The sequence below is a fragment of the Pseudophryne corroboree genome, chromosome 2, assembly GCF_028390025.1.
Source record: "Pseudophryne corroboree isolate aPseCor3 chromosome 2, aPseCor3.hap2, whole genome shotgun sequence".
In the NCBI taxonomy this organism is placed as follows: domain Eukaryota; kingdom Metazoa; phylum Chordata; class Amphibia; order Anura; family Myobatrachidae; genus Pseudophryne; species Pseudophryne corroboree.
This window is the reverse complement of record NC_086445.1, coordinates 595,064,840-595,081,295: the sequence shown is the minus strand read 5'-3', so window position 1 is coordinate 595,081,295 and position 16,456 is coordinate 595,064,840. Positions and strand designations below refer to the sequence as shown.

Genomic DNA, 16,456 nt, shown 5'->3' with positions numbered 1-16,456 from the left:
CTGGGTTCAAGTACCACAACAGATACTTTAAGGCATCAGACAAATAGCGCTGCGGCTCAGTACGCTAGTAGCGGGTATCTGAACAGGAGGATCAGGGTTTGAACAGCGCAGCGTTACTGGTTCACCAGAAAGTTTATTTCACTCGTGTCGGTCACTACACGTTATAGTGCAGACCTTACATACTGCTGTGTTTATTTAACCCACCTTTTCTCCTTTCGTTTGTCTCACCTGGGATAGTCAAAGAATTCCCTCTTAGGTGTGAAGTATGCGGTGGAGCCATCTGCATAGCCCTCCACGCACCTGCAGGACCCTCCTGTTTGAACAGCTCAGATTATGCAGGTAATGTCACTGTTAACCAGAGACCTTGTACGTCATTTTACCTCTCATGTTACACGACTTGGCAGTGGAAAGGCCTCTCTGGGAGGAGGCGACAGATGTCCAGGATACGGAGGATGTCGGTTTTCGGTGCAGTCTCAACCAGTGTCTCAGAATATCCAGGTGCATTATACAGCAGTTCGTCTGATACTGCAGGTAAAGGAGGCGGTCACGTCAGGTCCATCAGGGTTCGACGCTGATGACGAAATGGTCCAGTTTCGGATGATCTGGGCAGACTCCGGTAGGCGGCTTGCAGACACCCGCATACACAATTTCAGGTATAAAACAATGTTTGTTTTCCTATCCTTTCCCCGCAGACGGAAGGAAATGGTATCAGAATCTCTCCAGGGGATACCCCTCAAGGTATCACCGGTCCAACAAGCTGCCGTTTTCCTGAGGCAACATTGCTCAGGTATCCATCGAAGACACATATACGGCAGCGGGATTCTACCTTGTCCGGAGAAGGTAGGTGGTGGAACGATTGTCCTCTAGGTTACAATCAATTGCTACTTTGGGTCAGATCAGAATCACGATTCTGCTTTAGGCTCTTTTGAGGTCTCCACGTTTGCAGACTCGGAATCTGCATTTTCGCTTGGGCTGTCTTAACCCGACGACCTCTGGGCCTGCGACAGTGACAGGTGAACATGAAATCCTACGGGGCAGATGGTTCAGGGGAAGGAACTTTCTGCAGGATTTCTTGAACCATTGGAGGTAAGTTTACTTTTCTTTCTCCTACTGCTGCCCCAGCTTCAAGACAGACCTTTACCGGTCTTTCCTTTAGATCTTTCCGACCTTTTCAAGCTTTCGACTCCACAAGGGCGATATCTCCGTCGCCAGGGGATCTCAGGGTAACAGGCTGAAGCAGAGGTTCAGCATCCTCGGTCCAGTCTGACTTTAGGTCATCCTATACACCCACTGCAGGTCAGACCTTCCTAACACCTGGGTGTTGATCCCTGTTTTTCAGATATCATTTGAATCGGGACAGTTTTCAGGCCTTTGTTTTCTTTTCACGTTCTGAAGCCAGTTGGCTCGGCCAGGCCTATTCTGGCCTTAGAATCCTTTCAGTCTGTGATTGCTAGTTTTGAACAAGATAGGGAGTTTTACGTGTCCCTTGTCTTCAGGGAGGCCTGTTTACTGATTTCCGTTGGGTTTCCTCATCGGACTTTTCTCAGATTCGCATTACAGGATACTCATTTTCACTGTCAGTCCTTTCCATTCGGTCTCTCTTCCGCTCCCACAGGTTCAGGAAGATCACAGAATAACTCTTTTTCAAGGGCAGGAAGTACGTTGGTTCCCTAATGGGACAATCTACTGCTACTATCCCACTCTTTACATTAGGTGGCTTCTGAATATCCGAAGGATCCAGGAGCTTCTGGTTCGACACGGATCTCTCAACACGGTCCGTCGGAGGATTTTTCCTTCCTCGGCACCAGGTACTCTATTTCTTCAGTCAAGCTGCGACGCAATGAGTGGTCGCCTACATTCCCCTCTGAGCGGAGGACAACCATCTTCTTTCCAGGTCAAGCCGCCAGGTCAGACTCCCGGGTGAGGGGACATTCCCTGGAGTTTTGTCAACTGGTCCGCTTTTGGCGGAGATTTCGGATCGACCTCAGGGCGTTCTGACTGACTCTTTAACCCTTTACTACTCTCTGACGTGAGCTCTGGCGGTAGTAGCCGAGGATGCCCTCAGGGCTCCTGGGAGTTTTCTGGTTATTCTATCCTGCCTCCTTTTCTATTTTTACCTCACTTTCGGTAACACAGGAGGGGAATATGCGTGCTAGTCCTCTCGGTGGCTCCGGTTGGGCCACGCATGACTTGAAGATACAGCTACACCTGTTGTCAGTAGAGGAGCCTTGGCTCCTACCTCGACTGGACTGTCTACTTCAACAGGGTCCTTTTCTTTGTTCAATCTTACACTGGTCTCGTTTAACCGTGTGACTGTTCTCGAGGCCTCAGAAGGGAGGAGTTCCCTAGTTCGGTTAGGCCTACTGGGCCCCGATTTCAGAAGTCTGTTCTCTTCTCGCTTTTGCCACTTTTGGAAAACTTTATGGGACATAAGAAGGATAAGAGTTTTTCCCTTTCTTTCAGTTACCATTCAGCCATCATCTTTGGTTTCTCTGGGAGGTTTTTTGCTCCGCTGCACTTCAAACCACATTGACCTGAATTTTAGGTCTCTGCCTTCTTCGGTTTTCTTCCAAAAGAGATTTGCCTGGCAGCCGTAAGTTCGGGCTCTCTTTCAGAGAGTATTCTATTGGCAACTCCCCCGGCTGAGCTTCGGCCTCAGCGGTCGTTTCTTCCAAAGGGGATGTCCGTTTTTCATATAAATCTGACACTAGTGTTTTTCAGTCCTCTTTTGACTGTTGTCAGGGCTTGTCGACTCTCTCTACAGAGGTCTTAGGCTATTCGGCGAAGTGTTTTTCTTCTTTGTTCTGTACGATGCTCCCGTACTAAATAGCCGGGGTCCCAGCATATGCTGGGCTATTGGATACATCTGACCATCAGACAGTCTTCTTGGCGGTTGCTCGGGAGCCTCCGTTTTCCGTTTCAGCGCACTTTACGCGCGTTGTGGGACCTTCGGGGGCAGCTGCCCGTGGGGTCTCCATGAATACTTTGTTGGGCGGCTACATGGTCGGACTGACATTCGTTTTGTCAAATTCTACAAGTTTGACACTTTTGCGGCCTCTGCATCACAGTTTGGCCGAGCGGTTTACAGGACTCTCAGCGCTCTCCCACCCGTTTTGGGAGCTCTGGGACGTCCCCATTGTAACTATGCTCCAGTGGCCCCTAGTGGATGAAGGAGAAATCAGGATTTTGGTACTTACCGATAAATCCCTTTCTCCGATTCCACAGGGGCCACTGGACGCCCGCCCAGCGCTGTTCCTCCTGGTTTTTTGCTTAACGGTTTGCAGATCACCATATGACTGCTTGTTGGGTTCAGGCTAGCCGGTTGTTTCTTAGGTTCTGTTCCAGGTTTGGTTTGTGTTATGCTGGTTTACAGGGCTTCATTAACCTCCTCTACCTTACGGTTTGTTTATTCCAGCTCTCCTCGGGCACAGTTTTACGTAGACTGACTTGGAGGGGAGATAGTAGGGGAGGAGCTAGCCACAGTGTGAGAATTTTAAAGTGCCAGCTCCCAATTACTGCCTACTATTTCCCCATTGTAACTACGGTCCAGTGGCCCCTGTGGAATCGGAGAAAGGGATTTATCGGTAAGTACCAAAATCCTGATTTTTTGAAGTTGCGCTGAAAACCAGGTGTTGGAGAGGGGAGAAGCTTCGGTCTTAAAGTTTTATAGCGTTCTAATTAGTGCCAGATCCTTCGGACCCATTTTACAACCAATGATGTCCCCCATATGCTATCTAAGAAAGGGATTTCACAGTAAGTATGTACAGAAATCCCCCTTTTCTCTTTCTCTCTCTCTCTCTCTCTCTCTCTCTCTCGACTGATTGGTAAGTTACTCAAAAACACAGAGGAGCAGCCAGGATTTATACCAGTGGGGAGATGTTTTATTACATACATGTTTCTAACTAACTTAGACCTAACCCATTCTAATGGCTGCAATGGAGTACTTAGATGAAAAAGAATTACAATGTACACATGGAGCCATGCTAATCCTGGCTCCGTCTGAGCCTGGGCGTGCCTACTTAGGTGCAGCCATTGCCGCGTCCAGCACGCGCTCCATTCTCTTTAATGGGAGCGTCACTGTGCACTCCCGTAGCGGGGCTTGGCGCCGGATTGCCTAGTCCCACCAGGAGTGCACGCCTGCGATGAAGCCGCATGATTGTGGCTTCATCTGTAGCATAACTGTTTTTTGTGTGGCACTTTGAATCTCTGTAAGATTGGTTTCTCATACAGTATTTGACTCTACTTTGATTTTTAAATATATTTGATTTTGCTGTTTTCTCTTGCTCACACAGGGATACATACAGTGACAGAAGTGAGAACAGTTCACCAGACACCGAAATTGCAGAACTCAAACTACCAGTGATAAATCATGATTGATGGTAGGTAATGACTGCTAAGCCATGTTACTCTTGCCTATTTTTTATTATGAGATAAGGTGATTGGACACACTAATTCCAGTCTAAAAAAAATGCTACTATTGCAGCATGAGTCGCATGTACTTTAGTTATTAAATATTAAGCCAGCTTAATGCATTGTTTTGTTTGAGAATGTATATTTTACTGGAGCCCATTTTAAAACTAAAATAAAAAGATATTGGGACAGAATGCGGCAGTGACTGTTGAAAGAAAAGAGCCCCATCGTGCAAATCCTTAAAGTTTCAAATGAGCAAGAGAAATGAAAAAGTTCCCTTATTAGCAGAAACTGACAATCCGCAAGTGCTCACCTGGAGAGAAAATACAGGCAATGGGCACACAGCTAATGTTTTGCAGCAGTATTCCTGTATGAATGAGGTACTGCTGCACTAGTCTCAGGCAGGTTTCAGACTTGGCCTTCCTAGCTTGTGTCTGGACCATCTCCTTGTCCAGCGAGGCCATCTCCAAGGGGGAAGAAGGAAATGTTGCAGAGACAGTGTTGCGCTGCCCAACCTGGCTTGAGAACGGGACAATGCAATGTCCATCCAGTGCGTCTGCATTAAAGTTCCAGTCATATTTGATTACTCAGGGGATAACCCATTGAGGCGTTGAAGCAACTAAAGGAACTTTGTGACTGTATTACAAGCAAAGGATGCAAGGAGCGGATTGGTTTAATCCAGCGAGGGAGTTTAGGCATTGAAAAGCCTTCCAGTGCTACAGAACATTGCTGTTAAGACTTCCCTTACTCACCTCTGAGGGTAACTAACTGAAATCCTTCTACAGTATTTTACTGTTAAGATATAACAGGTAAATTACAACTGTCCAGATTAATAGTAGCGTCAGAGTGTTTTCTGTCTTTTCGCTATTGCTGCATGTCTGAAAACGGAAGCTGTAAGGCTAAATCTGGTGGCCGCAAAGTGGTTTTCACCTGTTCTATGTGCCAGTGCATATTATTTAAAGGATAGTAATATCCTCATGCCCGTTGCTCTACTTGTGAGGAGATTTGTGAATTGTGGCCTGCTGAGGTTCCCCCAAAGTGGGTGGGTTCCGATCGCCGGTACCATACCAACGCTCAGTGGCTCGTTGCACTTGCCACAGGTACTATTCACACTCTATGGGTGTCATGGACACCCACGAGTGGGAATAGTCCCTTTTGGTCGGTTCACCGGTCGTGAACCCGGCGTCTGTATAGTGTTTGTCACATAACCGTACTCTTAGCCCATTACTTGAGCTGTGCAGGAGGAGCTAGCTACATTTTGGTCACCCATACTATGCACATTCCAGAGATTGAGCTCTGGGATTGGAATTGATGTAGTTCCATATTAGCCTATAGTCATGAAACATACGGCATTGTGATTGGTATATACTTACTCATCACTAGACATGCCTTTAGTAGTCAGGTGGCCAACGGACTGGTAACAGACAGCACCACCGTGAGCAAGTCCTTTTGACCAGTTTCTCTGATTCAGATTTCTCCTCCTAAGAGTATGAGGAGATTCAGGGGAATTCTGACCTATATTACTCCATTTCATATATTTGTAGGGTGTGTGGATGTCTACAGTAATAATGACCTAGTGTTTCTCTAGCATCCATAAGGGATACTGGGGGCACTTAGGGGTATAGATGGGGTCCAAAGGAGCTGGTGCACTTTAAATTTCTTCAACTGGTTGTGCTGGCTCCTCCTCTCCATGCCACCTCCCACAGCCAGTTTAGAGAAATGTGCCCTCAGAAGAGGATGCACGCTCTGGATCTCCAGAGGATTTTTCTTCAGTTTCTTTTAAAAGTTTGTTTTTTTCGGTATGCTGTTTGGGCAAAAGCATGCCTGCACCATTGGAGTTAGGTGGGGGTGGAGGGGGGGTGGGAGGTAGGTGTCAGAGCCGCTTCCCCGCTGAAGGACCACTGTCCTGAAGGGTGGTCGTACCGAGGGAACGACACCTTAGCGCGCACACCCCTAACATGAGCCTGAAGGTGAGAAGGGTGGTGAGTACACACCGTGGGTCCTGCTAGGGGGGGACCCCGGTTCTTGGTGTGGCGCAATCGCAGGGGTCACATACAGACCCTCCCTGAGGGGGTCCTATAGCCCCCTGTGTAGACTGGACAGCGGTTTGGTGCAAACAGGTAATTTTACTATGTTTGCCACCACAGGAGACATTTGCCAGTATAAAAAAAAAATGCATAGCTCTGGTGCCATTACAGGGGGCGGAGCTAACTCAGCATGACCAGCGGCTTTCTGGCGCCTTCCTCTGCTTCTAGCAGCAGCACAGCACACAGCTCCTCCATGGACACTCCAGATATGCAGGAAACTGGTACGGGGGTGCTAGTAAGGGGGAGAGCCGCTAGTATACTTAAAAATAGAGTTCGGAAAGGAAAGGTGTTTACACCGAACTCGCAGTGTAATATACAGCCTGCAGTCTTGCTAAGTCTGCTAGGCTTTGTGTGCTGGTCCTTTCCCTCTGGGTCTCCTACTCGCATTCCAGTCTGGGCAGGCTTGCTATATACTTATCTGTGTGGTCGTGTGTGTGTTTTGTCTCCTGTAAACATGGTAAAACACCAATTATGCAGTATGTAATACCAGATTCGTCCCCTCAGTGGCTGGTTCAGTCTCATGTGAACGATGTAGCCAGTCCTCCCAAGTTAGAGAGGCAGCTGGGGAGGAGGTTCAAGAGCCAACCTGGTTAGTTTCTATAAAATCCATGATGGCGGACATGTCCTCTCAGCTCTCTGCAAATAGTCAAGACACAGCAGCTGCAGCAGGCGGTAGCAGACCTGGCTGCAAAGGCAGATGGCAGACAGACCCCTCTCCCTAGTTCAGGGCCACATAAGCATGGGCTGCCCGACTTACTCTTGGAATCTGATGAGGGTCTGGAGGAGGGGGAAGAGCTGGAACCTGTTACAGAGGACCCATCTCCGGCACAGGCGATTGAACTCCTCATACTTGATATCAGGGATGTGTTAAAACTCCCATGGGAAGACGCTGCAGTACAGCAGTCATTCTTCCCTGCTGTGGACGTATCTGTCTCGCGCCCAAAGGTGGTATTACTGGTCCCTGACACCTCTACCTTAAAGGATCCTGGGGATAGGAAAATAGAGACTACTTTAAAATCTATTTACACAGCAGCTGGTGTATCACAAAGACCTGTGATAGCGGGTTACTGGATGACACATTCCATTCACACCTGGGCGGGCCAGATTCAAGAGGGCCTTGCAGGGGATATGTCTCTGGTGAATATGGTTACACTGGTAAAAATACATTCAGGATACTGCACACATCCTCTGTGACTCTATCAAGGAGATGGGCGCTATTAATGCAAGGACTACTGCCATGGCAATATCTGCACACAGAGCTTTGTGGCTGCGTCAGGGGATAGCAGACACGGATTCTAAGCACAGTGCGGAGGCGCTTTCTTTCTCAGGTGAGTGGTTATTCGGGGTAGAGTTGGATACGTGAATTTCAAAGGCTACTGTGGGGAAATCCATGTTTCTCCCCTCTGGGGCCCCACTGGCCAGGCTCTCCTATCCGGGGGCCATCTTTACAGTCCTTTTGCATTTAGGTCAAGAGCCAGAGGCGCCTCAAATGCTGCAGGAGACACCAGAGGCAAGAATAGAAAATCAGCCGCTGCTGGTTCTCTGGAACAAAGCACTAGCGCTGCTTCCACCAAGGCCTCGGCATGACTGTGTCCCCCCCACCCCGAGGGAATCTCGAGGTGGGAGCTTGTTTGCGTCACTTCATTCGCATCTGGGATATCTCCTACCAGGATGCCTGGATAAGGGATTTAATTTCTCTGGGCTACAAGCTGGAGTTCGACAGTGCTACCCCCCACCGATTTTTCAAATCAAGCTTACCAGTTTTGGAGTATATGCGAGTTACACTGCAACAGGCCATCCTGAAGCTGGTCCATTCCCAAGTCATTGTTCCAGTGCCACTGCAACAACAGGGGGAGGGTTACTACTCCAACCTGTTTGTGGTACCAAAACCGGACGGTTCGGTAAGGCCCATTTTAAATCTAAAATCCTTGAACCCTTACCTAAGGGTCTTCAAGTTCAAGATGGAATCCTTGCGAGCAATGATTTCGGGTCTAGAAGAACTGGAGTTTATTGTTTTGCTGGATATAAATCTTCATATCCCAATTTGGCCACCTCACCAGGTTTACCTATGGTTCGCCCTGTTGAACGACCATTACCAATTCCAGTCGCTGCCCTTCGGCCTGTCCACGGCTCCAAGTGTCTTCACAAAGGTGATGGCGGAAATTAGGTTTCAGCTCCAAGTCCAGGGGCTAACATCGTCCTTTACCTGGACGATGTCTTGATAAAGGCAAGATCCAGGAAGCTTCTATTGCTCAATATCAGCCGCACTGTTCAGCTTCTGTCACATCATGGCTGGATTCTCAATTTGCAAAAGTCTCACCTGGAACATACTCAGCGGCTCCTGTTCCTGGGGATGTTTCTGGATTACAGTGGCTCAGAAGGTATTCCTCCCAGAGGACAAGGCAAAGATTCTCCCAATAGATGGTCCATACGGTCCTAAGGCCAAATCGGATCTCCATCCATCTTTGCATACGATTGTTTGGAAAGATGGTAGTCTCCTATGAGGCGATCCAGTACGGAAGGTTCCATGCCAGATCATTTCAATTGGATCTCCTGTGAAAGTGGTCCGGCTAACATCTTCAGATGCATCGGATCATACGCGTCTCACCTCAGGCCAGGATTTCCCTCCTGTGGTGGCTACAGTCTTCAAACCTGCTTGTAAGGTCAAAGTTTCAGGATTGGATCCTCCTCACAACAGACGCGAGTGTATGAGGATGGGGAGCTGTTACCGGAGGGGCTCAGTTCCAGGGCAGGTGGTCGGCCCGCGAAGCCCTACTTCCGATCAACATTCTGGAACTTCGGGTGATCTACAACGCTCTGCTTCTGGCCCTCCTCTGCTCCGAGATCAGGCTATTCAAGTTCGGTCAGACAACGACACGGCGGTGGCTTACATCAATTGGCAGGGAGGAACAGAGAGTAGAGCCTGCATGAGAGAAGTGTCACAGATACTTCTCTGGGCAGAGAGAAATGCAAGAGCAATGTCTGCAATCTTTATTCCGGGGATAGACAACTGGGAAGCAGACTTCCTAAGTCGTCACGACCTCCAACCGGGAGCGACCTGTGGGGCTCGACTTGATTGCATCTTGGCTCAACAAGAATCGGGCAACAAAGAGTCCAGGCAATTCTGATTGCCCCAGACTGGCCTTGGAGGGCATGGTACGCGGATCTTCGAGACATATCCGTTGAAGATCCTTGGCCGCTACCAATGAGAATAGACCTTCAGCAAGGCCCGTTCGTCTTCCAGGACTTACGGCGGCTTCGTTTGACAGCATGGCAGTTGAGCAGAACATCCTAGCTCGCAAAGGTGTTTCCAGAAAGGTTATTACAATCCTTGTTCAGGCCAGGGAGCCTGTGACGTCAAGACACTACAATCCTTTCTGGAGGAGATTATGTCTCTTGGTGTGAAGAGTGCACATATCCTTCTGTGTATTTTCACCTGGGACGCGTCTTGCCTTTCCTGCAGGCTGGAGTGAATATGGGCCTACGTCTGGGCTCCCTTAAAGTCCAAATTTTGTCCCTCTTTATTTTCTTCCAGAAGAAGTTGCCAGTGTTACCAGAAGTCCAGACCTTCTTGCAAGGGGTACTTCACATACAGCTCCCTTTGTGCCACCAGCGGCATCCTGGGATTTGAATGTGGTATCGGATTTTCTACAGTCCTCCTGGTTTGAACTGTGGAAGAGAAGTACCTTACATGGAAGACGGTAATGTTACTGACTCTGGCTCCTGCTAGGCGTGTCTCTGAATTGGGGGCCTTGTCGTGTATAAGTCCATACTTGGTCTTTTATGAAGACAGACAGAGCTCCGGACTAGGCAGCAGTTCCTGCCGAAGGTTGTCTCTGCATTCCACTTGAACCACCCTATAGTGGTCCCTGTCTAGTTCTGGCACTTCTGCTCCTCCGGACGCATTGCATGCTGTGCGATCCTTGAAGATCTATGTCAGGCGGACGGCTCGGATCAGAAAGACGGATTCCTTGTTCGTGCGCTCTGATGCGCAGAAGAAGGGTTCTCCTGCTTCAAAGCAGTCCATTGCTCGTTGGCTTAGACTGACTATCCAACAGACCTATGTGTCAGCAGCCTTACCTGTTTCACAGTCTCTGAAGGCCCACTCTACAAGATCGGTGGGGTCTTCCTGGGTGGTTCTCGTGGAGTCTCGTCCTTGCAACTTTGCCGAGCTGCTACCCAGTCGGGGAAGAACACTTTTGTGAAGTTATACAAGTTTGATGCACTGGCCAAAAAGGATACCCAGTTTGGGCAGGCGGTGCTGCAGATGTCTCCTCACGTTCTGGAAGCTTTGGGATGTCCCCATCGTACTAAGTGACCCCAGTATCCCTCATGGATGCTAGAGAAAGTAGGATTTTAATTACCTGCCGGTAAATCCTTTTCTTGTAGTCCATAAGGGATACTGGGCGCCCGCCTCAGTACGTTGACTTTTCTGCAGGTTGTTCTTATATATACGAGTTTAGCTGTTCATCTGTTGCTGTTTGGTTACCAGTCGTTGCTGGTCGATTTGTGTTGTGTTGTGGTGTGCTGGTGCGTGAATCTCACCACTCGTTTATGTTACTTCTGGCATATTTTTACCTAGACTGGCAGTGGGAGGGGGCATAGAGGGGAGCAGCCAGCACACCCAGTTGAAGAAATGTAAAGTGCACCAGCTCCTTTGGACCCCATCTATACCATATCATACTAGGTGACCCCAGTATCCCTTATGGACTACGAGAAAAGGATTTACCGGTAGGTAAATAGTCTTATTTTTTGAACTGACAGAGAAGATACTCTGACTTTCTCGGGATGTCTTAAGAATTTGGGGGGGGGGGGGAGAGTTTTCCATTTTTCCATCCTCAGCACAGTTGTTAAGTTAATTGGTAGAACCGTAGTGAAGACCAGGTATATACTTTACTTTAGACTATAGCAGTTTCCTATAATGTATTTATGACTCCAGAAGATGTGATAAATACAGTGGTCTGAGATACCATTGTGACTGCCTGTCACATAACTGCATCCCCTTTAGACGTGTGTTCTAGGAATCCTGCAAAGAGGTTACAAACTAAATCTCTTGGGGTCATTAAGGATAAGATTCTGTTCAACAGCAGTTGCTCCAGTTCCACAAGAGTAGATAAATCAGTGATTTTACCCCAGCCCCCCATTGGCTGGTTTCACAGGAGTCTGTGACAGGCTTATTTAAATTTAAAATAGGCTGAGCACTGTGTTCCTGTGTCCCATTTGTTCTGCGGCTGCTAATCCTCTGGTAAGACAGTCAGCACATATATTACATACAATTTTACACGTATGGTTGTATGTGCTTGCCGCCTCAGGGGAAGCAGCCGCCGCTGGTTGGAACTTCGGGAAGTTTTGAATGACCTGAAAAGAGCTCAATACTGTATTTGGGGCCTGCCTATACAGATGGTCAGATATTGCTGTAGCTGTAAAATATATAAAAAGTAGTTGTGCACAAGGAATGCAGTCGTGATGAAAGGGTTATTCAGGGTTTCTTCAGGGTCAGTAGGGATCCATAGGAATACCATGGGTATTGTAGTTAGTAGAGGACTAGGCACCAAACAGTTAAAATTTTCAGCTCCCATGATGCACTGGTCCCTCTCCACTACACCCCGCCCCCAGCCAAAAATCAAGTCCGTATTCGTTTGGTGCCAGCAGGAGCCAGTACACCTTTACACAAGGGGTACTGCTTTGCCTGGTTCGTCCGCTCGCCCACTAGACCATCAGGGATTAAAATGGCATTGGGGTTTTATGAGGTCAGCCACCCTGGAGTTAACATCAGCAAGGGAAGGTGGACTCTCCCCCAATAGCTCCTCCCCGGCTCAGAGCTTGCTCCCTCACGGTGGTTTCCCACCTTCGAGCTGCTCATTTAAATCCTCTGTCAAAGTCGAAAAATATCCTGATGCATATGCCTTGTACTAACCCCTCATGCACATGCCCGCTGCACGTGCACACACTCTGCCGTGCGTGCACATATCCGCAATTTGCGTAAGATCGCTCCAGCGATCACGCGCGTGGTATGCGCATTTACGGTAGAGTTTGTAAGCGTCTAGCGTGCGACTCGATCGTAGCATATTTAACCCAAGAGTGTGTTTTGTAGTAAATATTCCCCTAGACAATGTCAGCAAGTATGTTTAGTTTAAACTGTTCCTGGACCGAGAGATTCCTCTTTACATGATAGGAAGGGTCAGACAAAGGTTGAAAGGTGGTGTCTAGTATCCAGCTGTAGGTCATTTTAAGAGTAACATTCCGATGCTAGTTAGGAAAGGATCGCTCGCTCCTGCGTATAGTTATGTACAAATGTAGTTTATGAACATTAACTGTATTTGCTGTAAATTACACATGCGGCGGGAATCCTGAGGATACCTCCCACCAGAGCAGTTGGAGAAAGACACAGCCCACCTGTTCAAATCCACCTATGACCTTTGCTATAATGTGGAGACACATTCCTGTGTCCAATGAACAATGAGATTATAGGGACCATTGTATTGTGAATGTATGTTGTGCTATATAAAGACCACCATTGCCTGGCCAGTCACTCACTCTCTGAAGGCTTTCTCTCTGAATGCTGAGGGCTGGATCCAGGACGCGCTTGCGAATCATCCCCACGTATGTATATTTCTCTGTAGCCATTTTGTTATCCATTTTGTTCGCCATTTGTTCTCATTGTGTTCTCATTCCGTTCGCTCTTGTTTGCGATTGTTCGCTATTGTATGTATTATTCTCTGTTATTCTGTTTAGATTTCTATGTTCGTTTGTAGTGTATAACTTGTATTGTGTTTCCCTTTTTCTCTAAACCATCCACGGCGGTGTTGGAGCTGCTGTGGTTTTTAAATCCAAACCAGGTCTTGTGTTTTCACTGTTTACTGCAGAGGGCTTTTCTTAGCGTCTCAATTGCTCAAACAGCATACACCTTGTTAAGGTTTTTAAGCATTACAACATTACAGTATTTGTCTAAAGGTTTAGAGTATAAGCATATTCTTACAGTGTTTATTTAAAAGGGTTTTAAAGGTTATCCACTGTGTGTGCGCCTGCTGTGTGTAATCCGTACACTCAGCGCAGCATGTGTACGCCAAGTGTGTACCACGTGCGAGACTTTGTACGCAAATAGCGTACAAAGTGCGTAGCACGTGCACGTGGTCTAGCGGCCATAACGGCTCCACGGTATAAGTATATAGCTTCATGTTTAAGATAATATTTGACTTTATCACCTCCTCCCCCAGTGAGACGCATTGCCTGATGCAGCAAGTCTCGGGAGGGCCCTGTCTCCTCCTCCGGGCCAGATTTATACACCATGTGATCCTACCAGCCTTTTAGGCTTGCGTAGTTGGTTCATTGTCCAAATTATTTTTTCATTGTGTGTGACTTGTGAATACGAGTCTGTTGTTGTGATATACTGTTTTACTAAACTGTCAGCTTTATCTATCCTTATGCTTTCTCCCTAACCCATTAATACCACTTTCAGACAGAAATGTCTGAAACTCCCGACAATTACCCAGCATTTCAATGCTGGATAGTTTTGCCGGTAAATCACAATGTGTGTATACACAACTGTCTCCACACTAATAAGTGTACAGGCAAGTGCATACACCCCCAGGCGCCAGTACCTAACAAGAAAATGGAGATTTAATATTGGTGCAGGCTGCAGCTCCTATTTATAAGGGTAATTGTACCCCTTACAATAAACAAAACAACACAATAATCACAGGGAGTAAACTCCATGTAAAAAAAATAGTGCGCTGTCTGCACCAATTAAAGGAGGCAAGTACTATACATTCAAACCAAATAAAATATTCTCAAAAAAGATATTTTGTTTTATTAATAAATAATTTTATATAATGCTGCAGCATATGAAACTCCAGTGCATAATAAACATAACAAATTCATAAAAATCCTTCTTCAATACATAATAATCTAAAAAGTCCATAAAAGACTAAATTGAATAGTACTGAGAACTTATGAGGCTGATCTTTATTTGGATCCGATATGGCTATTTATTATACTGTCCACTGGACTAAGTATAGTGAAATGGCCACTGGCTTAAATGTGGAATGGCTAGTGGTTATCTTCAAACGCTGGATGTGTTCATGAGTCCCAAATATAGAGAGATTCTTGTTTAAAAATGTGTGCACACACTGATATGACTAAATGGATAATTACCATACAATTTTCTCTTACATCCTAGAGGATGTTGGGGACACCGTAAGGACCATGGAGATAGACGGGCTCCGCAGGAGACATGGGCACTTTAAGAAAGACTTTAGGTATGGGTGTGCACTGGCTCCTCCCTCTATGCCCCTCCTCCAGACCTCAGTTTACTACTGTGCCCAGAGGAGACTGGGTGCATTACAGGGAGCTCTCCTGAGTTTCCTGAAAGAAAGTATTTTTGTTAGGTTTTTTATTTTCAGGGAGCCTGCTGGCAACAGACTCCCTGCATCGAGGGACTGAGGAGAGAGAAGCAGACCTACTTCTGTGAGTTTCAAGGCTCTGCTTCTTAGGCTACTGGACACCATTAGCTCCAGAGGGATCGGTACGCAGGTCTCACCCTCGCCGTCCGTCCCAGAGCCGCGCCGCCGTCCTCCTTGCAGAGCCGGAAGATAGAAGCGGGGTGAGTATGAGAAGAAAGAAGACTTCAGAGGCGGCAGAAGACTTCAGATCTTCACTGAGGTAATTGCTCCCATACAGCACACACAAACGGCAGTCACTGTAAGGGCGCAGGGGGGGCGCCCTGGGCAGCAATAACACCTCTTTTTCTGGCAAATGTGTGTATATATACAGCTGGGCACTGTATATATAAAGAGCCCCAGCCAGGTTTTTTCGATATTTGAGCGGGACAGAAGCCCGCCGCCGAGGGGGCGGGGCTTCTTCCTCAGCACTCACCAGCGCCATTTTCTCCACAGCACAGCGCTGAGAGGAAGCTCCCCGGACTCTCCCCTGCTTATCCACGGTGAAAGAGGGTTTTAAAGAAGGGGGGGGTACATAATTGGCGCAATATACAGATTACAGCGCTATCTGGGTAAACATATTGTGTTTTTTCCTGGGTCATTGGCGCTGGGTGTGTGCTGGCATACTCTGTCTCTCCAAAGGGCCTTGTGGGGGAACGGTCTTCAGATAAGAGGATTCCCTGTGTGTGTGGTGTGTCTGTACGCGTGTGTCGACATGTCTGAGGTATAAGGCTCTCCTAGGGAGGAGATGGAGCAAATTAATGTGGTGTCTCCGTCGACAACGCCGACACCTGATTGGATGGATATGTGGAATGTTTTAAGTGCTAATGTGACTTTATTGCACAAAAGATTAGACAAAGCTGAGGCTAGGGAACAGCCAGGGAGTCAACCCATGTCTGTCCCTATGTCGCAGGGACCTTCGGGGGCTCAAAAGCGCCCACTATCCCAAATAGTAGACACTGATACCGACACGGATTCTGACTCCAGTGTCGACTACGATGATGCAAAGTTACAGCCAAAACTGGCTAAATGTATTCGATATATGATTATTGCAATAAAAGATGTTTTGCATATCACAGAGGAACCCCCTGTCCCTGACACGAGGGTACACATGTATAAGGGAAAGAAACCTGAGGTAACCTTTCCCCCTTCTCATGAGCTGAACGAGTTGTGTGAAAAAGCGTGGGAATCTCCAGACAAAAAACTGCAGATTTCCAAAAGGATTCTTATGACTTATGCTTTCAAGGCTAAGGACAGGATACGGTGGGAATCCTCCCCTAGGTGGACAAAGCGTTGACACGCTTATCCAAAAAGGTAGCGCTGCCATCCCAAGATACGGCTACCCTAAGGGATCCTGCTGATCGCATGCAGGAGGTTATTTTGAAGTCCATCTACACACATTCTGGTACATTACTCAGACCGGCTATTGCGTCGGCTTGGGTTTGTAGCGCGGTAGCAGCGTGGACAGATACCTTATCAGCGGAGATTGAGACCCTGGATAAGGATACCATCTTATTGACC

At 47.5% G+C, this 16,456-nt stretch overlaps 1 protein-coding gene across 5 annotated transcripts in view; it reads left to right on the top strand.

Annotated features, from left to right (window-relative positions):
- CTPS1 (CTP synthase 1) overlaps positions 1-16,456 on the top strand; it is a 223,370-nt gene that overhangs the window by 193,218 nt on the left and 13,696 nt on the right. For all 5 annotated transcript variants that reach the window (XM_063954629.1, XM_063954631.1, XM_063954627.1 and 2 more), the window contains one exon: positions 4,293-4,379. In XM_063954629.1, coding sequence (XP_063810699.1) covers positions 4,293-4,377 — 85 coding nt within the window. In that variant the 3' untranslated portion in view covers positions 4,378-4,379. Of the gene's footprint in view, positions 1-4,292; positions 4,380-16,456 lie in introns of those variants that run through there.